The 27,888-nt window shown below is 33.7% G+C and overlaps 5 protein-coding genes and 2 pseudogenes across 7 annotated transcripts, besides 5 other annotated features; all 7 read right to left on the bottom strand.

Annotated features, from left to right (window-relative positions):
* Nucleotides 1-6,736: part of a mobile genetic element that runs on past the window's edge.
* TVAGG3_0373350 lies at nt 3,468-4,267 on the bottom strand (annotated as a pseudogene). Its single transcript has one exon. A coding segment is annotated over exon 1 (800 nt).
* Nucleotides 6,737-6,822: 86 nt separating the features above from the next.
* On the bottom strand, nt 6,823-7,644 carry TVAGG3_0373330 (protein of unknown function, DUF4106 family; the record flags this gene model as incomplete). Its single annotated transcript, XM_051231855.1, has 1 exon — nt 6,823-7,644. One exon carries the CDS (start codon nt 7,642-7,644, stop codon nt 6,823-6,825), a length of 822 nt encoding a protein of 273 aa, XP_051101585.1.
* A 460-nt stretch (nt 7,645-8,104) lies between these two features.
* Nucleotides 8,105-9,067, bottom strand: TVAGG3_0373320 (annotated as a pseudogene). The gene has a single exon. A coding segment is annotated over exon 1 (963 nt).
* Nucleotides 9,068-11,065: 1,998 nt separating this feature from the next.
* Nucleotides 11,066-11,102: a mobile genetic element.
* Nucleotides 11,103-11,219: 117 nt separating this feature from the next.
* On the bottom strand, nt 11,220-13,014 carry TVAGG3_0373300 (spectrin binding; the record flags this gene model as incomplete). The annotated part of the gene is made up of 1 exon (XM_001314472.1): nt 11,331-12,782. One exon carries the CDS (start codon nt 12,780-12,782, stop codon nt 11,331-11,333), a length of 1,452 nt encoding a protein of 483 aa, XP_001314498.1.
* A 203-nt stretch (nt 13,015-13,217) lies between these two features.
* Nucleotides 13,218-13,254: a mobile genetic element.
* Nucleotides 13,255-14,431: 1,177 nt separating this feature from the next.
* Nucleotides 14,432-14,469: a mobile genetic element.
* A 163-nt stretch (nt 14,470-14,632) lies between these two features.
* TVAGG3_0373270 (structural constituent of cell wall) lies at nt 14,633-16,855 on the bottom strand (the record flags this gene model as incomplete). The annotated part of the gene is made up of 1 exon (XM_001314473.1): nt 14,633-16,855. One exon carries the CDS (start codon nt 16,853-16,855, stop codon nt 14,633-14,635), a length of 2,223 nt encoding a protein of 740 aa, XP_001314499.1.
* Nucleotides 16,856-17,321: 466 nt separating this feature from the next.
* Nucleotides 17,322-22,361, bottom strand: TVAGG3_0373260 (ankyrin repeat and DEATH domain-containing protein family; the record flags this gene model as incomplete). The annotated part of the gene is made up of 1 exon (XM_001314474.1): nt 17,322-22,361. One exon carries the CDS (start codon nt 22,359-22,361, stop codon nt 17,322-17,324), a length of 5,040 nt encoding a protein of 1,679 aa, XP_001314500.1.
* Nucleotides 22,362-22,723: 362 nt separating this feature from the next.
* Nucleotides 22,724-23,366, bottom strand: TVAGG3_0373250 (uncharacterized protein; the record flags this gene model as incomplete). Its single annotated transcript, XM_001314475.1, has 1 exon — nt 22,782-23,366. One exon carries the CDS (start codon nt 23,364-23,366, stop codon nt 22,782-22,784), a length of 585 nt encoding a protein of 194 aa, XP_001314501.1.
* A 4,342-nt stretch (nt 23,367-27,708) lies between these two features.
* Nucleotides 27,709-27,853: a mobile genetic element.
* Nucleotides 27,854-27,888: the final 35 nt, after the last annotated feature.

Below are 27,888 nucleotides of genomic sequence, written 5' to 3'. Positions count from 1 at the left end.
GTTCTATATGAACTGTTGGTCAGTGGAAGTAAACTTTTCATCTGTTGTCTCGAAAGCTCCTTCAGACTTCAATATTTTATTTGTGAGAGTCTGTTTCTTTTTTGAGATACTAGCCGTTCCATTTCTTGAAAAGTGACTTTATAGTTAGGGTTTGTATTTCCAGACCTGGCACTTTCTATTATTGAATTTTTCTCTTCATCTGTAAGTTCTTTGACGAGGTTTTGACCAATGGTTCTGAACTTTTTGTTTGTGGTGTCAAATCTACCGTTTCAACTTCTTCGGTCATTTCATCTCAGTAAAAAATTTAGTTTGGTTTGTTTTCAACTGGTTGTTTGTTGTTTTTTAAGTCGGTCTAAAACTTCCTGAAGGTATAGGAAGAACTTGAACAAACACGTGGTTGTGTAACTGCTGGAAGTCGCAAATCCATCTTGAACCCATTTGTCTCAATGCTGGTATTGTTCATTTCATCTCAGTAAAAAAACTTTACATTCTCCAAGTTTGAGGCGGTTGAGGTTGGTTATTGTTTACCATTGTTGTGCATGGTTATATCCTCTGTTAAAGAATCTTTCACCTTGGTCCATATAGTGTCCTGCTTGGTTATAGTAGTCATTTGCTTTGTTATAATAGTTTCCTGCTTGTCTCCTACATTGTCCATCCACTCCTTTGAACTTTTCCTCTTGTTTCAAGGATTTGGAATAAGATTTGTTGCATTCTCGTGCTACATCCCAACTTTCTGTCCAGTTTGTATACATAGGTTGTGCTTTCTCTTTAAGTATACCTAATGTACTCAAAATCTTCCTTCCAACTCCCAAATACACTCTGGCTATTGTTCCCACTGGCGGTAAAAAATCTGGATGCAACTCCTGCTAATGCGCCAAATAAACCATTTCTTATGGGTTAAAAATGACGAATCCAAACAAGGACCCCTATGTTTCTAAAGCGACAAAGAAAGCACTCATGGTAAAAATCTTTAGTTCAACACCAAAAATGTTGGTTTATGGATATCTTGGAAAAACATTCCGAGGTATAGAGAAGATGGACGCACCATACTGGCTAATATTTGTCGGTCAAAACACAAGATACTGTGAAGCCATACATTACAGTCTAAAATTATTTTAGATGTCTTAGGCAGCTTTGACAATATTCGTTGACAAATACATCCAACAAAACTAACATCTGACCAAGAAAGTTCTTTCAATCAGACGATGTAAAAAACTATCTGCGTTCAAAAAATGTAAACCAATATTTCATTGTCGACCAAAACCATTCTGCCTCTTGGTGTCATTGACAGTTTGTATAAAAATCTTAAGGATACCCTTACATTGCGTAGTTAGAAGAGAATATGATATTGTGCATGATTGCTAAAGTTTTAGGCTCCAGAAATGAATATACATCAAACTGAAACAATTGATAAATTGAATGAACTTTTGAGAGGTTTCAATAAAAAAATTATCTTAATTTTTTACAATATTACTATTATTTTATCCACAATATGTATATATAGTAATTTGAGAAAACTTTTAGGAAAAAATAAGTTTTAATAAAATCTGAATTTTAACTTGTTGTGGGATTGGTTATTAATTGCCACTCCAGACGTATTACTAATAGTTATGCGTATGCAATTAAAGTATTTCTGATGGACAAAATGTGAGATTTATATCAGATAATTCATTTCTACTATTAAGTTATTCATTTATGAGTTTGCACTTATTCGCACTAAATAAATAACTATTAAAAATTGTTTTAATTAATTGACACCATATAATAGAGTGAATTTTGTTTGATCAAACAACAATAGATGATAGATATAAAGCCAAGAAACTTGCTATTAATATGCTCTACTTGCTATTTTCAATGTAAGTATGATATTTTTAAATGTTTTCGTTCAGATAACTTAGTATATTAGTCAAAATTTGAAATTTTAATAGCACATATCTTAAAAATAATTATTATTCATAAAGATTAATGAAATAGTAAAAAAATCAATCAAATTATAAAAATACAACATTTAGAAGAATTCTTATTATCCTTCAAAAAGTCAGTATTTCTGCTGTAATTTTCTACAACATTGTAGTTATTGCACTTTGTCTATGGATTTGTATATATGTTATATATAAATTATATATCTAAACTGCCCATAAGTGCAATTTTTTATATAAATTGTTTTATTTCTTTAACAATTTCATATGAAATATGCTTTTTTAAGCGTATCAAAGCTGTGTTCTTAATGTGCATGGATATATCAAGAAAAATGTCGAAAAAAATGTGAATTCACAAATTCACTGAATTTTCGCCCGTTTTTTTGAATTTTGCTACAGCACTAATATTAAATAATACTAAAATCTTCTGTCTTTGTAAAAGAATAAATTCTGACAAAAAGTGCTCGTTTAAATTTAATGATCATCTGTATGACTAAGTGGTAAAAAGTGTTTATGACAAAAAAGGGTTACATGCTTAGTCTATTTTTCTGACAGGATACTCTAGATTTACATGATTCTCTATTTCATATTCCGTTTTTAGATCTTCGACAGATTTTATGATAGAAACCAAAGATTAACAAATTTCCGGCATGTTAATGAAGAAATCTGCAGCTACCCTCAATATTATTTCAATAATCAGTATCGTTTCTCTTACAATTTATTTTTTTCTCAATAATTTAACAAGAAATAACAATACACACTTGGTTTTACGTATAAAAGCTAAGTGTCGAACTTAATCAACTTTACTTACTTAGCAAATGAATATTTTTGTGGTTGCGAGTTCTGAATGCTGAAGTTTTAGATTTCCTCTATAAATGATTCATTGCACTTACAATGTTGTTCCAGCCTATCGGCATAAATCATAGAAAATCCAAAAAAAAAATAATATAAGAAAATTCATGTCATGAAGTTCAAAAAATACCGTGTAACATTAAAATTTGTTATGCATAATACATTTTAAGCTATTATTGATTTTTTTTTAATTTTCGAGAAATTGAATGGTGAGTCCGATAGAGAAATCGCTATAGTAGTAAAACTCAAGCGTATGCTTGCCATAGTCTGTAATTTCAATTGCTTCATCTTCTAGTTCGTCGACAAATTCGAATACAATATCTCCAAATTTGCCTCTGTTCTTATTGTTTTCAGAAAGAGTGACCCAACGTAAATTTTCAAGTCTATTGTCGTTTCTTATACGGTTTATGTGGTCTACAAGAGGTAAATTGTTAGGATTCGGTATAAAATGAGTTGCAATGACAATATGTTTAAAATAGTTTTTTCCACCCATCCTCATCATAGCATATCCGTCATTTCGCTCCCATCCGCTTAAAACTCTTTTTGTCTTTTTGTTTCTGACTTCAAATGACTCACAACAGTGAATTTCATATTTCTCATCTAACAAACAAGTTTCCCAACGGTCTGTTCCAACAAACTCAGCGTACATTTCAAATAAAATAAAAAAATATATTTTTTTTATTCTTGAGCTATTTTTTATTCTTGACTTTGTTGTTGCATTTGTTGCATTTGTTGTTCTTGAGCTATTTGTTGTTGAAGTTGTTCTTGTAATACAATACTTTCACCGGTTGCATCTTCCAATTCGAAACTTTCTGCCGTCATTGACAAATACATAGGACATAAAAGTTTTACAGGAACAAAGTTTGCGTCAACTAATGTCAACGTTATGTTTGCTAAAGTGTTTGAGTTTACTAAAGCTGAAAACTCTGCATTCGAATGAACAATAGGCAAACCAGCAGAGAAAGTGTTGTTTATACGCATGAGTATCTTTTGGTCATAGTAGTTTCTGTCGACATTCGAATAGCACTTTGAACCTAAGTTTGAAACAATATATAAAATAGGTGTGCTTAAAGTCAATGGAACAGACATTCCTTGTATGACACCTTTTCCTGTTATAGGAAACTGTTGGTAGTAAAAACCAGATATAAGTTTTGTATTATAGCTCATATCGTTTATAGTAAACTCAGTCGGACATCCAAAACATAATGAAACCTGCTCTAGTTGCAGCACATGTTACATCCGTCCTTAAAGTATTAAATAAGTCAACAAAACCTGTTGGTGGTATATCTGAGTAAGTATCTTCAAAGAAGTATTTTTTACCATTCACAACAACAAAGTCTTCTGGTGTCAAAAAGAGCAAAACAGGCTTTAGTCGTCATCGTGTTTAAAGTTAGTTTACAATATCGTCCTTGAGGACTTTGTAAGTTTGTTGTTATAGAATTATATGACTCAGGGTTTTTAGTCGTAATAGTATAAACCACTATGTCTTCTGCCATTTACTTAGCAAGTAAATTTTAATGAAATGTTGTGGTCGTCAATATTTTTATGACGTCTGGGAAACTATATTTTAAGTTCAACGTTTCACCTCCTTTCATAACGTATATCTTGTCAATGACATTATATGAAACACCACAGCAAGCAATGTCGGGTTCTATTTCTTTGATGTTTATATCGTCTGCCTCTGTCAAAAGTTTCAATAGTTCTTTCAAAATTTCATGAGGTGCGATGACATATGAGTTCACTTTTACAGGGTTGTGCTCAACCAAGTTTAAACATTATACCCAAAGCCTGACAAATCTTCTCCTGAGTTTTAAGTTTGTCTTTAAGTTGTTGGTAGTCGTTTCGAATATCTGCAACAGAACTTAAGTCTCTGCTAACTTCAGGATATGTTGGTTGTTCTTTTACAGGAACAATTGTTTATACCATCTTCGTCTTCGTATGGTTTCCCCACTTCAACATCTCTGTCTTTGACATTGACAACAACACTTTGACTGTTTGTTTGAGTTGGTGAATTTAACTTCACATCTGCCACCGCCATTAAACCTTTTGAAACACTCACGCTTCTATTTTTCGGAAATGACATTTTACTTAGAATAAAAGATGGACGTATTCGAGTATCTCTTCGAATTGAAGCAGAACAAAGTTTACACACACAAACAATACAAATACATTGACAGAATAGTTCTTTATACAAACAATGGTAAATGTTATAGAATAGCAATATTTGCTGAACCAAAATATTTCATAAAGCAAAGAAAGTTGGTATAACCGAAATGGTGAAAGTTCTTGAAGCAGACAAAAATATAACAACAAAACTTACAGATATTTCTAAAGGTAAGTTTATAATACAATTTTATGTCAAAACTGGCGTACTGTCAATATTTGACGGAGAGAAGTCAGTTCAAGAACAACTTACTGACCTGCTGCCAAAATCTGCTCGATGGAAGCTGTCGTTATGCCAATCTGAGGAGCCCCAGCAGGTTTCATCGAACGAATCTTCAAAAGAGCATCTTCCGTGAAAAGTGCTATTGGTTTTGTAAACTTCTTTGCTTTCAATTCATCTGGACCGTCTCTGTCACCAGTATATTGTATTTGTACAGTACCAACAGTTGAAATACCACCCATAAAGTCTTCTGAGTCAGCAAATGGAATGCCAAGCCAAAAGTTTGAACGGTCTCCATTTGTATATTGAGTTTTTTGAGCTCCTGTATGAGTCCATACTTTCACATATGGCATAATAGAACTTTGCATTTCAGGGTTAATGGTTGTTGTGAAGTTGTTGTTAAAGTTCATAGCATCTAATGTCAAGTTGTATGACCTCATATCCTCAACTGTGGAATATTCTTCTCTTGGATAGTATTTGCCATCTATGTTTATATGATATTTAATACCGGGTTGTAGAAACAAGAATAGTCATTTATAGTTCGTCTGAACAGTACAAACATAGTATCTGCATGTTTCATTGCAGTTGTTAAAGCAATATCTGTTCTTGCACCTGGGTCAGCACTTTGGTTTCCAACTTCACCTGCAAAGTCTTTGACAGATATTTGGTGTATAGGGAACATAAGCGGAACTGCAATATATTTGGCAGCTAAAGCATTTGAAATATCTGGGTCCAACATATAGACTGCAAGTCTGCTTTCTATTCTCTTGCATTCAAACTTTTCGCATGTGAACTTAACTGGGTCCCAAGCATCTCCAGCAGCATTGAAATAATAGTTTACTTCAGTGTTGAGGTTTGAGAAACCAAAGTCTAAGTCAACTTTGTTTTTGCAAAAGTCGGCGAATGACATTTTATTTGTTCCCACTACTTCTGTAAGAGTGAATGGGTCTTGTGTTGGTGCAATGACTAAGTTATTTTTGCTTGGAGTAAGTTCGATAGAAATTTTTCCTGCCCAGTTTGGCAAGTATCTTAAAAACCTGAAGATGAGGAAAGATGACAAAGGAACTCTAAGTTTCAGTTTTACTTTGGTTACTGCTGCTGCAGTTTGTCCAGAAAGGTTAACATAAACTCCTGGAACGTTAGGGTCAAGTCTTCTTATTTTCTCAATAGTTGCATACTGGTCTGTTTGTTCTCTAGCTTGTGGTTGTACTGAGTTTCTTAAAGCGAACCATTCATAGTTTGCCCATGTTACTGTTTGAACTAAGTCAGAGTTAGAATATATCTTATATCCCATGAAAACTTCTGGAGCATATTGGTATCCGACATAGAAAATTCCATTGCAACCTTTCTTGTCAGACAACTTGGCAGAAGGTTTTATTTCAATGTCTTGTTCCACGTATAAGAATGAGTTGTCAATAGAAATAATATGAAACCTGTCGCATGCAATATCTACTGTTGTTGAAGAACCTTCTCCAAACTCACCTACGTTTCCATAAGAAACAGCAGTTGTATATTCGTAAGTTCCAGGAACTATTTCTGACCTTCTAATGGCATTGTCGCATTCGTTATACCATTCGGAAACATTTCCATTCATAGCATCCAAAACTGTTGGCGTTATATTCTGAGCGGCGTACATTTCATATGAGTAAAAATATAGAATAGTTGGATTTATATGTCATAATAGAACCCACGTGGACCAAGCTTTACTTTCTTCCTGACTGAGTTTTTAACTCTTCTTTTTCCTTCATTGCCCTCTGCTTGAAGTTGTTGCATCTTTGCATTATGTTCATCTAGTATGTTGCAAATTTCCCATGTCCTTTTTGCCTTTGGACTCTGGTCGCCCATCTCAGGTAACCTATATCCTAGAAAGAGTTTGTCATAGTCTGTATTTGAGTCTTCGCGTATTGTTTGCATGACTCTTTCCTGAGTTTCCGGTTCAAGCGCTTCAAACAGTGCCTGTCCATATGGAATAAGCTCGTTTCCAAATATATGTTTTTGTAGCCATTCTGGTTTTCTTTCCATGTTACCAACTATATCTTTTGTGAATGGGAAAGCTTTTACCCAATCTTTCAGTCTTGCGTCGTTTATTTCTGTAGTTGGTTTTATTTTGTCAAGGAACATGTTTTTCAATACTAACATTTCATTTGGTACTGTCCATTTGAGTTTTCTTAAATATTCATCCCTTCTCGATTCATCGTCTGCAAAGTAAGTTTTTATGACATTTTGTAAACTTTCGTTTGCAAGGTCATGTACAATAGGTTCTCTTCCTTCTCTCTCCCTAACTTTCTTTCTAAACTCTTCACCAAATATACCATCTCTATGGTTCTGTGTAGTTCTTTGAGATAAATGTTCTAGAACGTCAGGTGTTATATTTCCATCAGCCATGTTCATTTCATACTGGTTCAAAATATCTGCATCTTTCATATCTTTCAATGGCATTAAAGCCGCGCTGAAAATACCAGCTATATCTGGTTCACCATTGACTTCCATTGCGTCTACAACTTCTTGGAATTGTGGTTGTAAGTTTATGAACCACCTATCCGGGTTAGCTTTATGACCCCATCTCATTGTAGTTCCATCGTCTGCAGAAACAAAAGTAGGTTTGTTTCCATCTTGGTTAGGTTCTGAATGAACTTTAAACAATGTTTCATTTCTATATGTTTTCTTGAAATTTAACCTTTTATTTTCACCGAGTTCATCCGAAGATTGAACGTTAAATGCTCGTAAGTAAAAAGGGTTGTTGTATTTGTGTACATTTTCTTTCAGTACTTCCATTCTATGCTGAATATTTTCATCTGGTGTTGGAGTCTTTTGTATGTCGGCAAACATTTTTCGATATTCTTCTACTATGTCAGCCGAATCTTTCTTAGACTCTTGGAAAGATTCCATATTCACCTCATGCTCTTGTTGAGGGTCAAGATTTTTCGGCTGTTCCAAATCTTCATCTAGTTCTGTGAAGTTAGTTTCCAAAGGAGTGACTTGTTCGTTTCCTTCAGGCTCTTCTAGCTGTTGTTGCTGAACTATTTCTTCCATGTCTGGTTGTATCTGAACTTCTTCCTGTGGAGTTTCTTGTACCTCATCTGCTGGCATTTCATATATTCCGAGACCGTTTTCAACAATTTCCCTATCTACGTCATCCGCATTCATAAGCTTTTGTTCTTTTCGTTCCGTCTCTATTTTTTACGCGTTTCATGACGAAAGTTGAATTGTCATTTAGCTCTGACATCAAATATCTCGGAGTAAATTCATCCATGTCATTTGGATGATATGCTATTAAATCATATCCCTTAGCGAGCTTGTATTTTCCAGGTTTGAGATTATATCCGTTTTGGTGCTGAGCCATAAAGCTAAATAGGTTCGGGTCAGTATTTCCATCCTTGAACTTTCCAATAGCTTCTTTATATCTGTCACTAAAGTCAACAGTATCTGGGAAACCACACTCTTCTTTAAGCATTTTTAAGAATTCTTGGTTTCCTTGTTCTCTACTTCTTTTATGTCCTTGCTCTGTTTGTGGTTGCTGTGCTGGTTGTGGAGGTGGTTGTGCTGGATTTTGAACTGTTGGTTGCTGTGCTGGTTGTTGTGTTGGTTGTTGTGCTGGTTGTGGAGGTGGTTGTTGTGCTGGTTTTGGTGCATGCCTGTGTCTATGTCCATGTGACGATGTAAATGTTCTAGGTAGTCCTGGTGCAGGTGCTTCTCTTGGAGGGTTTGGTGGTATATAAGTTCCACCAGCTGGCACATATGTTCCATCTGCAGCGTAATGTCCTACCTGACTTTTCGTTCTTAAGAAAGCATTTACTAGGTCTGTTTTGGTCTGTTGTAACTCTTTTTCTTGACTTTTCACAACAGTTGCTCTAACGGCGTCATAGGCACTTTGAACTGCCTGTCTCGTTGCTGCATCTGTTATTTTCGTCATATTTTGTGCTACTTCTTTTAACTCTTTGTCGAAACCTTCAGACTTCAGTTTCTTTCCAGATGAGAAGTCGTTCACTTGTTTCACCTTACTATGAAGAGCTTCGAAGGCGTTCTTAAAGTCAGCATTTGTTAAAGCTTCATTTGAACTGTCTTCATCCGCTTGTATTTTTGTCCTTATTGACCCTATAAGCTGGGCTGCTTTAGCGTTGGCTTGGGCATCTAACCAGTCATTGTTAGCTTTTATATATTCTGAGCTTTTCATTGCCTTTTGCATGGCTGCGTCGTTATTTTTACTTTCTTGTGCTAAGTTTTCATACTGTACGGTTTGGTTTTGCAACTGTAAAAGTTTTTCTGCCTTTACAGTTGCTTCAACTTCTTTTTTATACTCATCGCTATCCATATATGTCTTCAGGGCTTTTTGTTTTATTTCTTCATCTTTCAGTACTTTATATCGAGTAGTATGGTTTTTCAAATTTATGACATCTTGTTCCATTTTTGCTACTTCTGCTGCTTTTTCTGACACTTTTTTCGCATATTCCTCTGTACTTAGTTCTTTCAGTTGTTCTTCTTTCTTCTTTTTCTCTACGTTTAACTCATTGAGTTTCTTTGTGTGTCTGTCATATTCTAGTTTCTTTTCGTTTTCACTTATTTGCTTCTGTATGTCTATGTTTGACTTTTTGACATCTGATATTTGATTTTTGAGTGAACTCAAATTCATTTGACTTTGAGGGTTATAAGCTGTTCCGTCTGCAGCTCCACCATAGCCTGCCATTTTCGCTAAAAGTGCCGCTCTTAAACCTCCACTCTGTGCACCAATAACTCGGTTTAAAAGCATAGGGTTGCTTGACATTTGTTGCAACATAGTGGGGTCATTCATAATTTGTTGTTGCAACTGTTGTTGTGGTGTTAGTTTTACTATTGGATGTTTCAATGCTCCCTTCCTCTTACGTATATTCTTACGTAGCTTACGTGGCATTTTAAGTGAAGTAAAAAACGGTTTTTGACAGATGTTTATATGACACTTTTTGTTCAGCACAAAAAACTACTCGGTCAAAGTGTTGTCAGTTTTGTAAAATAACCGTCCTATCTCCGTGCCTATGACGAAGAAATCTTGACAAATTCAAGAGGGTAGAAAAGAGGTTAGAAAAGAGGTTATATCTAACCTTCTACCCTAAACATTATTTTTGTCTGATTTTACGAAGAAGTCTTGACAAAACATTTACGAAGAAGTCTTGACAAAACATTTACGAAGAAGTCTTGACAAAACATGAAAACATATATAATTTGTGAAAAGCTCCTGGAAGACCTCCGAATAAAAACTTCATTTATGTGGGCTAGAAGGCACGAAGTGCCTGGAAGGACACCCCAAGAAAAAAAAACTTCATTATACCAATCATCCTCAGGGCTAGAAGGCACGAAGTGCCTGGAAGCCCCACTACCTTTTTTTTTTTTTTTTTTTTTTTTTTTTTTATAGAATTTATATACTATTCATCTATTAGTAAACACTACCGTATATTATTTTTTAAGCTATCTTATTTTTTGAACTTTTATTCAAATCTTTGGTCGCAAGAAGAATTGCATGATAAATAAAAACATTTAATCAAAGTCAATTTTATTTTTCATATTCAAATGGACTGAGTGTTAACATTTAACATTTTTTGCTAATTGTCGTCAAAAATTAGGCGTAAAGCAAAAATTGATATTTCATATGGTTTTATGATAGATAAGCATTATATTCCCACTCATTATATTCGTAAATTTTGAGGTTTATCCTTCGCTTTTAAGATCATTGAATTTGATTTTTATATAAAATAGTTATATATTAGAAAATAATATGAGTTTATGTGATATTATTTTTCAGAAGATTTCATTCTATATGCCTATGAAAAGTACTCTCAAAACTAACTTTTCCTAATTATAATTAAATCTAGAATATTGTATTATGCTTAGTATTATTTCATTTTTCTCATTCAATTTAGAATTTACAAATGTCAAAAAATTGAGAGCTGTCACTTTTGATGAATTTCTGTTTATTACAAAATCGAACAAATTGTGAATTTTTACTTTTGAATGGTATTCAAATTTACCCTCTCCTAAGAAAATGCCCCAACAATATGAGGAAAAATATTTTGAGAAATAAATTTTTGGCTTGTTTTTTAAATTAATGAAACCACTGTAAGATAGCAAGAAATATTTTTGAAAAATAATAAGAAACATGTGTAATTTTCATATTTTTAGTTTGTAAATTAAATATTTTTTTTAAGTTAGTTTCTCACTGATATTATGTCATCAAAATCATTTTCTTTTGCAATGTCAATTGGAGTTTTCCCATCAGCATTTTTCTCATCAATATTTAGTCCAAGTGTAACTAAATATTTAAACATATCAATGCAATCTGATTTTGCAGCAATATGGAGCAAATTATCTTTATTATTGTTGTTGATATGGATATCAGCTCCAGAAGTAATGAGTATTTTAGCAGTATCAACATGGTTACCTTCAATTGCATAAATAAGTGATGAGTTTCCATGAATGTCAAGCTTATTTACATCTAAACCGTGCTTTATTAAAAATTTCGTTATATTTTCAGAACCAGTAATTGCGGATGTATGAAGTAAATTCATTCCTTTTTCATTTACTTCATTGAAATCAGCTCCATGAGAAATCAGAACTTTCAGAGCATCAACTGCCTCTGTTGCAGCTGCTATTTCCATGGGTGTTTCATCATCAAATTTTGTAGTTGGATCAAAACCATTTTCAATAAATGCTTCGACAACTTTTTCGCAATTGAACCGTATTGCAACATGAAATGCAGACTCACCATTTTCGTTGGTAACATTAATTGCTGCACCTTTTGAAATCAAATATTTAACCATTTCATGATGATTCCTTGATGCTGCTGCAAAAATAGGAGTTTCTTGATATTCATTTTGATAATTAACGTCAGCACCATTAGAAATAAGTAATTCTGCAACTTCTATTGCATTAATTGATGCTGCTTTAAACAGAGCAGTTTGTAGCATTTCATCAACTGCATCGATATCGCATCCTTTGTCGATGAAAAATTGACAAAGAGAAGGAATATCAAAAAGGGATGAAAAAGAAAAGCAATAATTCAAATCATCACAGTTATCAAAGAATATTAAAAATGCTTGTAAATTATTAAAACAACTGCAATTGAACAAGTTGATTGTCAATTGCTTTTGTAGTAAAAATGAAATAAAATCAACATTGTGGGAGATTATTGCGAAATCCATGCATTCATTGGAAAGTGTGCAATACTTTAGGCATTCATTAATAATCTCTGAACTGCCACCTAAAAATGAATATTTTAAGCAAGAATCTGTGAGTTTTGTCTGAAATTTTGATCTCAAAAGCTTGAAACAATTTGAAGAACCGTAATAAGTGCAAAGTTCAATCAAACTCATTTCTTCTTCAGGATACATTAAGTTTGTTATGATATCATTGTCTTGGAAGTCTTCTTTCTCAGAGCATTTGACGAATTCTTCGAAATTATCGTCCATAATTGCTCTGAAAACAGTACTTGGCTCGTGAACATCCAAAATGTAATTTGAATCTTTGAAAGATATTGATTCTTGTATGAATTTTGATGGTATTTCGACATTATAGACCGTATTTAAGAAATAAATACATATGGGATTAATATATTCAAAACTTGGATGATAATCTTCATAAATTTTATAAATTATTTCCATATATTCTTTTGTAAATCGATTTCTATAAAGAATTATGTAACTTATTCTATAAAATACATAGTATGGTGATAGTTGATACTTATTGATTAAAACTGATACAATTATTTTGTATATTTCTTTAACATCTTCAGATTTATGTGAATTGAGGCAATAAATCCTGTCCCATGCCTGGATGTAATCTTTATAAATCCCGAAAAGTTGATTATAATCATCATGTCTTGTTTGATTAGTGGCCATCAAAATTAATTAAAAGTGGCAAAATAAATTTCCCTTGAATTTGACTTTTAAAACGACCCCTTTTGGATTTCCTTGCCAATTGGAAGAAAATTATCAATCTTTTCTAAGTGTATCTTTTGAAAAAACGATTCATTCAAGATCAAATTTATTTTTTAAAATTTGAAATAATCATTTTAATTCCATTTTATATGTATATTGTAATAAACAGAAATTCATCAAAAGTGACAGCTCTCAATTTTTTGACATTTGTAAATTCTAAATTGAATGAGAAAAATGAAATAATACTAAGCATAATACAATATTCTAGATTTAATTATAATTAGGAAAAGTTAGTTTTGAGAGTACTTTTCATAGGCATATAGAATGAAATCTTCTGAAAAATAATATCACATAAACTCATATTATTTTCTAATATATAACTATTTTATATAAAAATCAAATTCAATGATCTTAAAAGCGAAGGATAAACCTCAAAATTTACGAATATAATGAGTGGGAATATAATGCTTATCTATCATAAAACCATATGAAATATCAATTTTTGCTTTACGCCTAATTTTTGACGACAATTAGCAAAAAATGTTAAATGTTAACACTCAGTCCATTTGAATATGAAAAATAAAATTGACTTTGATTAAATGTTTTTATTTATCATGCAATTCTTCTTGCGACCAAAGATTTGAATAAAAGTTCAAAAAATAAGATAGCTTAAAAAATAATATACGGTAGTGTTTACTAATAGATGAATAGTATATAAATTCTATTAAAATGGATTTGATCCAAAAAATATAAAACCAAAAATAATTGTTATAATTTAAATGAAGAAGTAATTTAAAACGATTTTATTTATGATCAAATTTTATATATTTTTTTGGATCAAATCCATTTTAATAGAATTTATATACTATTCATCTATTAGTAAACACTACCGTATATTATTTTTTAAGCTATCTTATTTTTTGAACTTTTATTCAAATCTTTGGTCGCAAGAAGAATTGCATGATAAATAAAAACATTTAATCAAAGTCAATTTTATTTTTCATATTCAAATGGACTGAGTGTTAACATTTAACATTTTTTGCTAATTGTCGTCAAAAATTAGGCGTAAAGCAAAAATTGATATTTCATATGGTTTTATGATAGATAAGCATTATATTCCCACTCATTATATTCGTAAATTTTGAGGTTTATCCTTCGCTTTTAAGATCATTGAATTTGATTTTTATATAAAATAGTTATATATTAGAAAATAATATGAGTTTATGTGATATTATTTTTCAGAAGATTTTGTGTTCTTCTTCAAAATTTTATTTTTTTTATTAAAAAGAATCTTTACAAAATATACATTTACTTTAATTAATATTTAAAAACGTGCTCTATCAAAAGTTCCAAAAATTCAATATTTTAGCTTTTCTGAGGTGTCACTTTTGATGAATTTCTGTTTACAACAATATGAAAATTTGTCCCAAAAATTTGTTAAATTACTCTTTTTCACGGTGAATTTTTTTTTGAATGTGACATATGCCCATCTTGAATATATAATATAATTAAAAACCATATATATAAAGATCAAATCAGTTATTTATTCTATGAAATGAAAAAATTAATAAAGATTACATTAGAATCATCGGCATGGTTAAAGATATAGAGAAACTGAAAGCATTAGGTTTTGATTTGCATGTGATGTATCCATTTGGACAATTAGTTGAAAAAGAATGATTTGGAATATCAAACTTCGATTTGAAAATCTGCGCAGCAGAAGTTGGACATGAAATAGCTCCGCATCTTCTTAACAAAGGACAACCATCAAATGCCATATCCTGTATTTCAGATAACTGAACTGATGTACCAAGGAAAAGAAATGATAAAGAAGAACAATCAGTAAATGATTGATAACCAATGGTCTTGATACTGCTCCCACTAAATATTATCCTAATTAGGTTTTTGCATGACATAAAAGCATAGCTTTGAATACTAACTGTATTAGGAGGCACAACAAAAGTCTGAATAGAAGAACAAGGAATGAATGTGTAAATCTTAGTCTCTGCGTAGTCAGTTAAAGCGCCATTACTAAATTTAAATTTTGTATCATCTTTTGAAACTGTAATTGAAAACAAATTAACGCATTCAACAAAACAACCTCCTAAAATAGTGATCAAATTACTTCCCAAACTTAATGAAACTCTATTCAAATTCGTACATCCTCTGAAAGCGAATGATTCTATATCCGTAAGACTTGCTGGAATGGTGAAAGATTCGATACTAGAACACTGATAAAAGGCTTTTGATTTTATTGTTTTTATTCCTTCATTGAGATTCAATCTTCTTAAATTTTGGCAACCGATAAAACACTCCAATGGAATTATTGGGCAACTAATTGTTACTTCTTCCAAAGATAAACAATTACTAAAGCATGAAAAATCAATTCTGTTCATAGTATTTTGAATGTTGAAGACTGTTAAACCACTATTAGAAAAAGCTTGTTCACTAACATTTATTAAATTGTTTAAAGATATATCACCGATTGCAGAACATGAATAGAATGCGAAAGTTCCAATGCTTCTTATCGATGATGGCAACTGAATATTGCTTAGTTTGTTGCACTGATTAAAGCAATAATCAGGAATTTCTGTTATCAAATTTCCATTGAAAACAACAGTTGTTAATTTCGAACAACTTCTGAAACATTCTTGTCCTAATGTCGTTAAACTACTAGGTAATGAACTCGATGTTATTGTTGATGAATCAAATGCTCTCTTACCAATTTTAGTTAATTGATCTCCATTGAAAGTAATTGTTTTGAGCTTTTTATTTACAAAACAAGAACCTCCGATCGAAGTCAATTCTGGTGGTGCATTAACAACAGCGTTTTCATCATCTCCAATGTATTGTAGCATATTTTTCCTTTCATCAGATAATAAAATATTTCCAGAAATTTCAAGCTTGCTATTTCCAGATGAGTAGAAAATCATTGTTGAGTTGCATCCTGTAAATGCACCTTCACCAATATAATCCAACTGATCCGAAATGTATAAACTTTGAAGACTCTTACAGTCAACGAAACAAGCGATACCAATCTTAGTATAGTCATTTGGAAGATTTATTGTTCTAAGTTTAGTACATCCTTGAAACAGACTAGTTCCTAATACTTTAATATTATTTGGAATTGTTATTTCTGTGATAGGTGTATATGCAAAAGCTAATGCATCAATTGCTAAAATATTCTCATGAAAACTTATACTTCTAACACTACATTTCCTAAAACAAGCAATTTTCAAATTCAATACGAACGATGGAACAACATAATCTTGATTAAAAGCCGAACTTACATACACCAAAGAATTATTGTTTTCTCCGGTGAATATTGATATAGAATCTGTTTTAAAATATGGATTATCAGGATCAATTTGAATTGATTCAAATTTGCAACCAAAAAATGTCTGTCCCATCATATGCTTAACATGCTTCGGAATGAAAATGGTCTTAATTCTTGATTCAGCAAAAGATTCAGCTCCAATTTTCGTCAAATTCGAGTTCCTGGAAATTTCAATTACATCAATTGTTCCTTTAAAAACACCGCTATCTTGTGCTGTATTGTCTTCAATTATTTCAACAGAGTCAGGCAGGACAATTCTTGATAATGCAGAGTCGTAATTGAAGCAGCCAGATCCAATGTAAGTGATTTTTGGAGGGAAATTTACTGTTTTTAATTTGGGACATTTTCGAAAAAGAGAGTTGTTTAATGCTAGCAAGTTGGTACAATATTGCATATCAACTGATTCGAGGTTGGATTCTGAGAAACAAAAGCTACAAATCGAAATACATTGACTAAACATAGCAAAAGTAATAGAAGTAATGAGACTTTTGCATCCAAAAAAGGGACTATCAGATAATTTTGTGCTGGAGCCAATATATTTGACAGTTGATGGAATCTCATATGAACCGTTGAGATTTTCTGGAGCCTTAATAAGGAATGTGAAATCATTATTATATATAACACCAAAATTATCCTCTTTACATATTAAAAATAATAACAAATAGCTTATTCACCAAACATTTTTTGCATTTATGCCACTTTTTGAGGACCAAATACAGAAACCTTGATATACTAGATAAAGTAAACCATTCAATTGCTGAAATGCTCAAAATTTTAAGATTTTTTTTTTCTTTTCATCGTTGGTGGCATATTGAAATAATAGCTTTTACATTGTAAACTTTTAGTCATTATGGACTCTATTTGAAAGTAATTTTTGAAAATAAAAAATATTCTTTATTTAATACAAATAATATACTCTATATATTTTAATTAATATTCTTAAGTAAATCTACGACATCATCAAATCCAAGTTTTGTTGCATATTGAATTAAAGAATCTCCTTCGAATTGGAGTTTACTACTAGCTCCAAGGGAAATGAGAAGAGATATGACTGGAATATTTCTCTTTTGGACTGCTTTTACCAACGGAAAAACTCCTTTTCTATTTTGACAATTCATATCAGCCTTGTATTGAGCTAGTATTTTGATAATTGCTTCATTTCCGGAAAGTGCAGCATAATGAACTGGCGAATTACCGTAGATATCGACATATTTAGGATCAATATTGTTTTGTAGCAAGTATTTAACTGCGTTTTCTGCTTTGCTTTCCACAGCTTTCATCAATAATAGCCCTCCAAATTTTGTTAAGAATTCCTTTTTCTTTTCGAATGTTTCCTCAAATGACTTTTCATCATCAAGATACTTAATCGCTGTATAAAAGTCCTTGTATAAGTCAATCATCTTCTTCATGTTTTCATCTTTTGTTCTTTCATATAATTTTGGAATTTTATGTGGTTTAAATCCAGCACGAATCAAAGTTTCAAATATTTCAATTTGGTTAAATGAAACAGCAATTTCAACAGCAGTATCTCCTTTCTTAGTCTTTGAATTCTTTGCTCCATTCTGACACAAAACAACTACGCATTTTGTGGCACCAACTGAAGTTGCAATATGAATCAAATGGAATCCATTCATTGCAAATTCCGGATCAAATCCTTTGGATAGTAACTCATTTAGCTGCTCTGAATCATCTTGCTTAATGATTTTATCTAAGTTTGTTACTTGTTTCTTATATTCATGCTTAATAATTTTTGTAATTTCTTCATTCTTGCACAAATCTTGAGGATATTTTCCGTCAGAATTTGTAAGAATAAGTGGATGATACTTCAAAACAATCTTACAAATTGTTTCATTGTTTGATAAAACAGCCAAATGAAGTATTGTGTTGTTACTAGATAATTGGTCTCTAAAGTTAACATTCGCATTGTTTTTAAGGAGCATTAAGACAGATTTTTCAAACTTACTTTTAATAACTTCACATAAAATTTGATTTTGATACTCGCTTCTCAATGTCTTACTTGTATTGAGCAATTTCTTTAGGTTCTTGTGATCATTAAGCATAGAATATAAAAGCTTCTTTCCATAGTTCATTAATAATTGTTTCATTTCTTCTTTCTTGGCATATTCGATTGGCGAATCTCCATTTGAATCTGCAATAAGTTGTGCATATTTGTTGATGAGTAATTTTGCTGTTTCAATCATATTTTTGAGTGCAGCAAAATGAAGAGGTGTTTTCTTCATTGAATTTTGAGTATTAATATCTGCTTCATGCTCAATCAAATAGTTTGATAATTTAGAAAGACCAGCAGCTGCTGACCAATGCAATAAAGTATTATCATCTTCGTCTTTTGCATCCAATTGCATCAAACCATTTTCGACTGATTGAATCAAATAGTTTTCATCACCACTTTTGAGAAAAGTCAAAATCTCTTCAGATGAAACTGATGATACTATATTGAAATGTTTTCTCATAATAAACCAAATTTCATTTTCTTTCTTACATTTACCTCTATTATTCATAGCAAGATCAAGCTCGGACATTCCATTTTCTGATATCCTAGCTCCATTTTCAAGAAGTAATTTTGTAATTTCTACATTACCATGTTCAATTGCTAAATAAAGAGCTGATTTGTTTTCATTAGAACGAACATTAACATCTATTCCTAATGCTAATAAGGCAGTAACTAATTGAGTTCTATTATTCTTTGATGCAGCATGCAACAACGTTTCATTATCTTGGTTCTTTATGTTTATTGGATATCCTATATTATACAAAATTTTAAGGGCTTCAGAGCTTCCAAGTTCGAATGCGGCGAAGGCAAATTCCGAAACATTGCCTCGGAGGAAATCATAATATTGATCGAATTGTTTGTTTTCAATTACAAACACAATTTGTTTCTTTAAATATTCTCTTTGAACTGGATCAATAATTTTAGTTGGTGGTTGTGATATGTCACTATATGAAATTGTATCTGAAACATCTTCGTTTTGAGATGAAGAATCAAATTCGATCTTTTTCTTATTATTGACTAGTTCACTTAAGTAGGAAGCTTTATCAGATTGAGATGAATCATGATTTATTTTTGCATCAATGATAGGTTGCTGATGAATCTTATCTGAAGAGTTATTAATTTCAGAGCTTTCTTGGGGAATTTTCTCGCTGATTTGTGAATCAATATTGATATCTTTTTGTTTAATCTGGGAATAATTTGAAATAGAATTTGTGATATTTTGCTGAACTTCACGTTGTAGACTTTGGTTAGGGGTATTATCAGGGGATGATGTAGGAATTTCTGAATTCGAGGAGCAAGCAGAATTAGAATCATTAGGAAGTGGATCTTTTTGTTCAGAAATCTGATTTGTAGGAAGATTAATTTGCTGATTGTTGCTTATTGGAAGAAGTTCTTGTTCAAGTGACACTTCATTAGGATGACATTCTGCATGTTGTATATTATCAATTGGAGGAAGTTCTTCGTTCGAGGATGCTTCAATTTGAGGAAGTTCTTTATTAACATTGGCTTCAATAGGAGGACTATCAGCTTGATGATTATTATCAATTGGAGGATTTTTTCCATTTAAAGATATATCAAGTGGAGAAAGTTCTGTTTGTTGATTATTAACGATTGGAGGAAGCTCTTGATTCACAGGCATTTCAATTGGAGTAAGCTCAGATTGTTGATTAATATCAATTGGAAGGTGTTCTTTTTCTGAAGAGATAACAACCGAAGGAGGTTCTCCCTTCAATGATGTTTCAATTGGTGGAAGTTCTGTTTGTTGATTAGAATCAATTGAAGGAACAACTTCATTTTCTGTAGATTGTAGCTCCACTTGTTGTTTGATATCAATCGAAGGAAGTTCCCCATTCAATGATGTTTCAATTGGAGGAAGTTCTATTTGTTGATTAGATTCAATTGGCGGAAGATCTCCATTCAGTGGTTTTTCAATTAGAGAGAGATCTCCAGCTAATGACGCACCATGGTGGGGAAGTTCCTTTTCTTCTTCATTTTTACATGGAACAAGCTCTGTTTTCTGTTTACTATCAATTGGAGGAAGTTCTCCATTCAATGATGCATCGATTGGTGGAAGTTCTATTTGTTGTTTGGAATCGGTTGGAGAAAGATCTGTATGTTGATTAGATTCAATTGGTTGAAGTTCTCCCTTCAATGATGTTTCAATTTGAGGAAGTTCTGATTGCTGATTGGAATCGATTGGAGGAAGTAGAGTTTGTTGATTAGAATCGATTGGAGGAAGTTCTGTTTGATTAGATTCAATTGGTGGGAGACTTCCAGTTAATGATGCATCAATTGGTGGAAGTTCTGTTTGTTGATTGGAATCGATCGGAGGAAGATCAACATTTAATGATGTATCAATTGGAGGGAGTTCTATTTGTTGATTAGATTCAATTGGAGGAAGTTCTGTTTGATTAGATTCAATTGGTGGGAGACTTCCAGTTAATGATGCATCAATTGGTGGAAGTTCTGTTTGTTGGTTGGAATCGATCGGAGGAAGATCAACATTTAATGATGCATCAATAGGTGGAAGTTCTCCAGTTAATGATGCATCAATTAGTGGGAGTTCAGTTTGCTGATCAGATTCAATTGGAGGAAGATCAACATTTAATGATGCATCAATAGGTGGAAGTTCTCCGGTTAATGATGCATCAATTAGTGGGAGTTCAGTTTGCTGATCAGATTCAATTGGAGGAAGTTCTGTTTGTTGATTAGATTCAATTGGAGGAAGATCTCCATTTAATGATGCATCAATAGGTGGAAGTTCTGTTTGTTGATTAGATTCAATTGGAGGAAGATCTCCATTTAATGATGCATCAATAGGTGGAAGTTCTCCAGTTAATGATGCATCAATTAGTGGGAGTTCAGTTTGCTGATCAGATTCAATTGGAGGAAGTTCTGTTTGTTGATTGGAATCGATCGGAGGAAGATCAACATTTAATGATGTATCAATTGGAGGGAGTTCTTTTTGCTGATTAGATTCAATTGGAGGAAGTTCTGTTTGATTAGATTCAATTGGAGGAAGTTCTGTTTGATTAGATTCAATTGGTGGAAGTTCTGTTTGATTAGATTCAATTGGAGGAAGTTCTGTTTGATTAGATTCAATTGGTGGAAGTTCTCCGTTTAACGATGTATCAATTGGAGGAAGTTCTGTTTGCTGATTAGATTCAATTGGTGGAAGTTCTGTTTGATTGGAATCGATTGGTGGGAGACATCCAGTTAACGATGCATCAATTGGAGGAAGTTCTCCATTCAATGATGCATCCATTGGAGGCAGATCTTTATGAAATGACACATCAAATTGAGGCAGTTCTTGCTGAATTGACAAATCTGTTGGAGCAAAACCGAGTTGTATATTGTGGTCTGATAAGGAAGGTATTGGGGAGTCGCTCTGTTGTCCGAAAAAAGTTGTCGATTGATAGTCATCAATTAATAACTCTTCAATAGGTGGTGCATTTTTAACAAATATATTGCCATCTTCAATAAGAGGAATTGAATTATTAGAAGTATTATCAATTGCAAGTGGGCTTAAATCAAATGGTTGTTGTATTTTATTATTTGATTCTTCAGATGAAAGGCCCAACTCCATCTCCAACGAACTATCTTCCGATGAGTTCTTAATAAAATTTGCAGCTTCGGAAAAGCCCATTTGTTCAGCTATATAAGATGGTGTTCTTTGATAATTATCTGGTTCATCCTTTAATCCTTTTTCAATGAGTTTTTTAATCATATATAAATTCCCAACTAAAGCAGCTATATGTAATGCAGTGCATCCATCTTGTGAATTTTTTGTATGGATGTCAGAAAATTGAATTAAAATATCAAACCCTGTTTGGTCAAGACTTTCAATAGAAATCATTAGTGGAGTATATCCACGGAAATTTAAATCATTCACACCACATCTTTTCGAAGCCATCCATTGAACAACTTCATAATTTTTTGCAATTAATGCAAACATCAATGGATTTCTTCCTTCTTGTTGATCTTTTATAGACCAATCAGCTCCATTATTATAGAATAACTCAATAGCATTTAGTTTACCTGTATATGCAGCATAAAAAGTTGGAGTCCAATTAAATTATAAAGAATTCCATTAAAAAATAATGAATTTCAGCAACTTCATTCATTACTGACTTATTGGTATCTATAATCTTTTGGATTTCGACCAAATTATCTTCCCCAATAAATTGATAAATGGTCAACTTGAAAAAAAAAATAAAAACCGTTAACTAACGTTCTATTCTCCTTTGAAGGAAGAATCAGAAGGATCCTCTATCTCTGAAAATTCAGAATTATCTAATTAATATGTATAATTTGTTTATTATGAATAACTCTTGTGATAAGAGATGGACTATAACTTAGATAAGTTTCAATAATATCAAAATGATATGTTTCCAGAATTAAGTAATTCTGATAACTTAAGCAAAACGGATGACGTTTTGGAATTTTGGTGGATATCAAACCCAGATTTTTCTAAAATATTTTTAACGGATTTCAAAAGCTTTTGGCTTTGAATTCTGGTGATCTTCTTCTTCTCTGTATTTTCTTTATATTCGTGTCTGCTTGGAGAGTGGAAACATTTTCTATATTTTGGAGAAGATTGACTGAAAACACTGTAAACACTACGAGAATCATCAGGTGTGCTTCGTATATATGGAGGAAAACTTGCACTTGATTCACTATCAACGGCTTCAAAATTGTAAAGTTCATCTAAATTAAATTTATTGATCTCCATTTGAACTTCTCCAATATCTATTGGATAGTCAATCTGTAATCCTGCATTTATAAGCTTATAAGCTTGTTTTGGAACAGTTTTAGCATAATCGCGATATTTCTTTGGAATAGCATGTCCATTATAGACAACAAGGTTTGGACATATTATAAGTAATGAAATAATTATATTTTCCTGTAGGGATGCGACGGTTTTACGCCATGACCGTTTAAAAATAGAATAATACGCCATGTTTGGGGCCGAATGGCGGGTACGAAGTAGCCGCCATTCGGCCGAAAGACAAAACAATATAAAATTATCGCCGCCCCTTTTTTTCTTTCTCTTTTCTCTTTTTCCCCTCTTTCTCTTTTTCACTCATTAAAAGTAGTTAGAGAAAAAAATAATATTAATTTTTAAAATTTTTATAAAAATAAAAGAAAGTATTATAAGAAATTATTTAGAGATTTATATGCAAAGTGTTAAGAATAATCTGAGGACAAGACTAAGGATAATCTGAGGATAATCTGAGGATAGTCTGAGGATAATCTGAGGAGTAGTCTGAGGATAATCTGAGGAGTAGTTCGAGGATAATCTGAGGAGTAGTTCGAGGATAATCTGAGGAGTAGTTCGAGGATAATCTGAGGAGTAGTCTGAGGACTAGTCTGAGGAGTAGTTCGAGGATAATCTGAGGAGTAGTCTGAGGATAATCTGAGGAGTAGTCTGAGGATAATCTGAGGAGTAGTTGGAGGATAATCTGTGGAGTAGTCTGAGGATAATCTGAGGATAATCTGAGGAGTAGTTCGAGGATAATCTGAGAATAATCTGAGGAGTAGTCTGAGGATAATCTGAGGAGTAGTTCGAGGATAATCTGAGGAGTAGTCTGAGGAGTAGTTCGAGGATAATCTGAGGAGTAGTCTGAGGAGTAGTCTGAGAATAATCTGAGGAGTAGTTCGAGGATAATCTGAGGAGTAGTCTGAGGAGAAGTTCGAGGATAATCTGAGGAGTAGTCTAAGGAGTAGTTCGAGGATAATCTGAGGAGTAGTCTAAGGAGTAGTTCGAGGATAATCTGAGGAGTAGTCTGAGGAGTAGTTCGAGGATAATCTGAGGAGTAGTCTAAGGAGTAGTTCGAGGATAATCTGAGGAGTAGTCTAAGGAGTAGTTCGAGGATAATCTGAGGAGTAGTCTGAGGAGTAGTTCGAGGATAATCTGAGGAGTAGTCTGAGGAGTAGTTCGAGGATAATCTGAGGAGTAGTCTAAGGAGTAGTTCGAGGATAATCTGAGGAGTAGTCTGAGGAGAAGTTCGAGGATAATCTGAGGAGTAGTCTGAGGAGTAGTTCGAGGATAATCTGAGGAGTAGTTCGAGGATAATCTGAGGAGTAATTCGAGGATAATCTGAGGAGTAGTCTAAGGAGTAGTTCGAGGATAATCTGAGGAGTAGTCTAAGGAGTAGTTCGAGGATAATCTGAGGAGTAGTCTGAGGAGTAGTTCGAGGATAATCTGAGGAGTAGTCTAAGGAGTAGTTCGAGGATAATCTGAGGAGTAGTCTAAGGAGTAGTTCGAGGATAATCTGAGGAGTAGTCTGAGGAGTAGTTCGAGGATAATCTGAGGAGTAGTCTAAGGAGTAGTTCGAGGATAATCTGAGGAGTAGTCTAAGGAGTAGTTCGAGGATAATCTGAGGAGTAGTCTAAGGAGTAGTTCGAGGATAATCTGAGGAGTAGTCTGAGGAGTAGTTCGAGGATAATCTGAGGAGTAGTCTAAGGAGTAGTTCGAGGATAATCTGAGGAGTAGTTCGAGGATAATCTGAGGAGTAATTCGAGGATAATCTGAGGAGTAGTCTGAGGAGTAGTCTGAGGAGTAGTTCGAGGATAATCTGAGGATAATCTGAGGAGTAGTCTAAGGATAATCTGAGGAGTAGTCTGAGGAGTAGTCTGAGGAGTAGTTCGAGGATAATCTGAGGAGTAGTTCGAGGATAATCTGAGGAGTAGTTCGAGGATAATCTGAGGATAATCTGAGGAGTAGTCTGAGGATAATCTGAGGAGTAGTTCGAGGATAATCTGAGGATAATCTGAGGAGTAGTCTGAGGATAATCTGAGGAGTAGTTCGAGGATAATCTGAGGAGTAGTCTAAGGATAATCTGAGGATAATCTGAGGAGTAGTTCGAGGATAATCTGAGGATAATCTGAGGAGTAGTTCGAGGATAATCTGAGGAGTAGTCTGAGGATAATCTGAGGAGTAGTCTGAGGATAATCTGAGAATAATCTGAGGAGTAGTCTGAGGATAATCTGAGAATAATCTGAGGAGTAGTCTGAGGATAATCTGAGGAGTAGTCTAAGGATAATCTGAGGAGTAGTCTAAGGAGTAGTTCGAGGATAATCTGAGGAGTAGTCTAAGGATAATCTGAGGATAATCTGAGGAGTAGTTCGAGGATAATCTGAGGATAATCTGAGGAGTAGTCTGAGGATAATCTGAGGAGTAGTCTGAGGATAATCTGAGGAGTAGTCTGAGGATAATCTGAGAATAATCTGAGGAGTAGTCTGAGGATAATCTGAGAATAATCTGAGGAGTAGTCTGAGGATAATCTGAGGAGTAGTCTAAGGATAATCTGAGGAGTAGTCTAAGGAGTAGTTCGAGGATAATCTGAGGAGTAGTCTGAGGAGTAGTCTGAGGAGTAGTCTGAGGATAATCTGAGGAGTAGTCTGAGGATAATCTGAGGAGTAGTCTGAGGATAATCTGAGGAGTAGTCTGAGGATAATCTGAGGATAATCTGAGGAGTAGTCTGAGGATAATCTGAGGAGTAGTCTGAGGATAATCTGAAGACTAGTCTGAGGATAATCTGAGGAGTAGTCTGAGGATAATCTGAGGAGTAGTTCGAGGATAATCTGAGGAGTAGTCTGAGGAGTAGTTCGAGGATAATCTGAGGAGTAGTCTGAGGATAATCTGAGGAGTAGTCTGAGGAGTAGTTCGAGGATAATCTGAGGAGTAGTTCGAGGATAATCTGAGGAGTAGTTGGAGGATAATCTGTGGAGTAGTCTGAGGATAATCTGAGGATAATCTGAGGAGTAGTTCGAGGATAATCTGAGAATAATCTGAGGAGTAGTCTGAGAATAATCTGAGGAGTAGTTCGAGGATAATCTGAGGAGTAGTCTGAGGAGTAGTTCGAGGATAATCTGAGGAGTAATCTGAGGAGTAGTCTGAGAATAATCTGAGGAGTAGTTCGAGGATAATCTGAGGATAATCTGAGGAGTAGTCTGAGGATAATCTGAAGACTAGTCTGAGGATAATCTGAGGACAAGACTAAGGATAATCTGAGGAGTAGTCTGAGGATAATCTGAGGATAATCTGAGGATAATCTGAGGAGTAGTTCGAGGATAATCTGAGGATAATCTGAGGAGTAGTCTGAGGATAATCTGAGGAGTAGTTCGAGGATAATCTGAGGAGTAGTCTAAGGATAATCTGAGGAGTAGTCTAAGGAGTAGTTCGAGGATAATCTGAGGAGTAGTCTGAGGATAATCTGAGGAGTAGTCTGAGGATAATCTGAGGATAATCTGAGGAGTAGTCTAAGGATAATCTGAGGAGTAGTCTGAGGATAATCTGAGGAGTAGTCTAAGGAGTAGTTCGAGGATAATCTGAGGAGTAGTCTGAGGAGTAGTCTGAGAATAATCTGAGGAGTAGTTCGAGGATAATCTGAGGAGTAGTCTGAGGATAATCTGAGAATAATCTGAGGAGTAGTCTGAGGATAATCTGAGGAGTAGTTCGAGGATAATCTGAGGAGTAGTCTGAGGATAATCTGAGAATAATCTGAGGAGTAGTTCGAGGATAATCTGAGGAGTAGTCTGAGGATAATCTGAGAATAATCTGAGGAGTAGTCTGAGGATAATCTGAGGAGTAGTTCGAGGATAATCTGAGGAGTAGTTCGAGGATAATCTGAGGAGTAGTCTGAGGACTAGTCTGAGGAGTAGTTCGAGGATAATCTGAGGAGTAGTTCGAGGATAATCTGAGGAGTAGTCTGAAGAGTAGTCTGAGAATAATCTGAGGAGTAGTTCGAGGATAATCTGAGGAGTAGTTCGAGGATAATCTGAGGATAATCTGAGGAGTAGTCTGAGGATAATCTGAGGAGTAGTCTGAGGAGTAGTTCGAGGATAATCTGAGAATAATCTGAGGAGTAGTCTGAGAATAATCTGAGGAGTAGTTCGAGGATAATCTGAGGATAATCTGAGGAGTAGTCTAAGGATAATCTGAGGAGTAGTCTGAGGATAATCTGAGGAGTAGTCTAAGGAGTAGTTCGAGGATAATCTGAGGAGTAGTCTGAGGAGTAGTCTGAGAATAATCTGAGGAGTAGTTCGAGGATAATCTGAGGAGTAGTTCGAGGATAATCTGAGGAGTAGTCTGAGGATAATCTGAGGAGTAGTCTGAGGAGTAGTTCGAGGATAATCTGAGGAGTAGTCTGAGGATAATCTGAGGAGTAGTTCGAGGATAATCTGAGGAGTAGTCTGAGGATAATCTGAAGACTAGTCTGAGGATAATCTGAGGAGTAGTCTGAGGACTAGTATGAGGATAATCTGAGGATAATCTGAGGACTCGTCTGAGGATAATCGAGTAGGGGGAATTTTAGCTAAAAGTGACACGCATGTAAAAAGTGACACACTCATGAAGGGTGTGATTACCGATCGGTAATTTCGACAGTTTAGAATTTAAAATTTTTTATGGAACTGTTGCGAGTTTCATAAAGAATTTAAGGATACCCTTACGTGTCAGATTTTTTGCGCATACGAAG

The sequence above is a fragment of the Trichomonas vaginalis genome, chromosome V (assembly GCF_026262505.1).
Source record: "Trichomonas vaginalis G3 chromosome V, whole genome shotgun sequence".
Classification (NCBI taxonomy): Eukaryota; Parabasalia; order Trichomonadida; family Trichomonadidae; genus Trichomonas; species Trichomonas vaginalis.
This window is presented reverse-complemented; position numbering and strand designations above follow the sequence as displayed.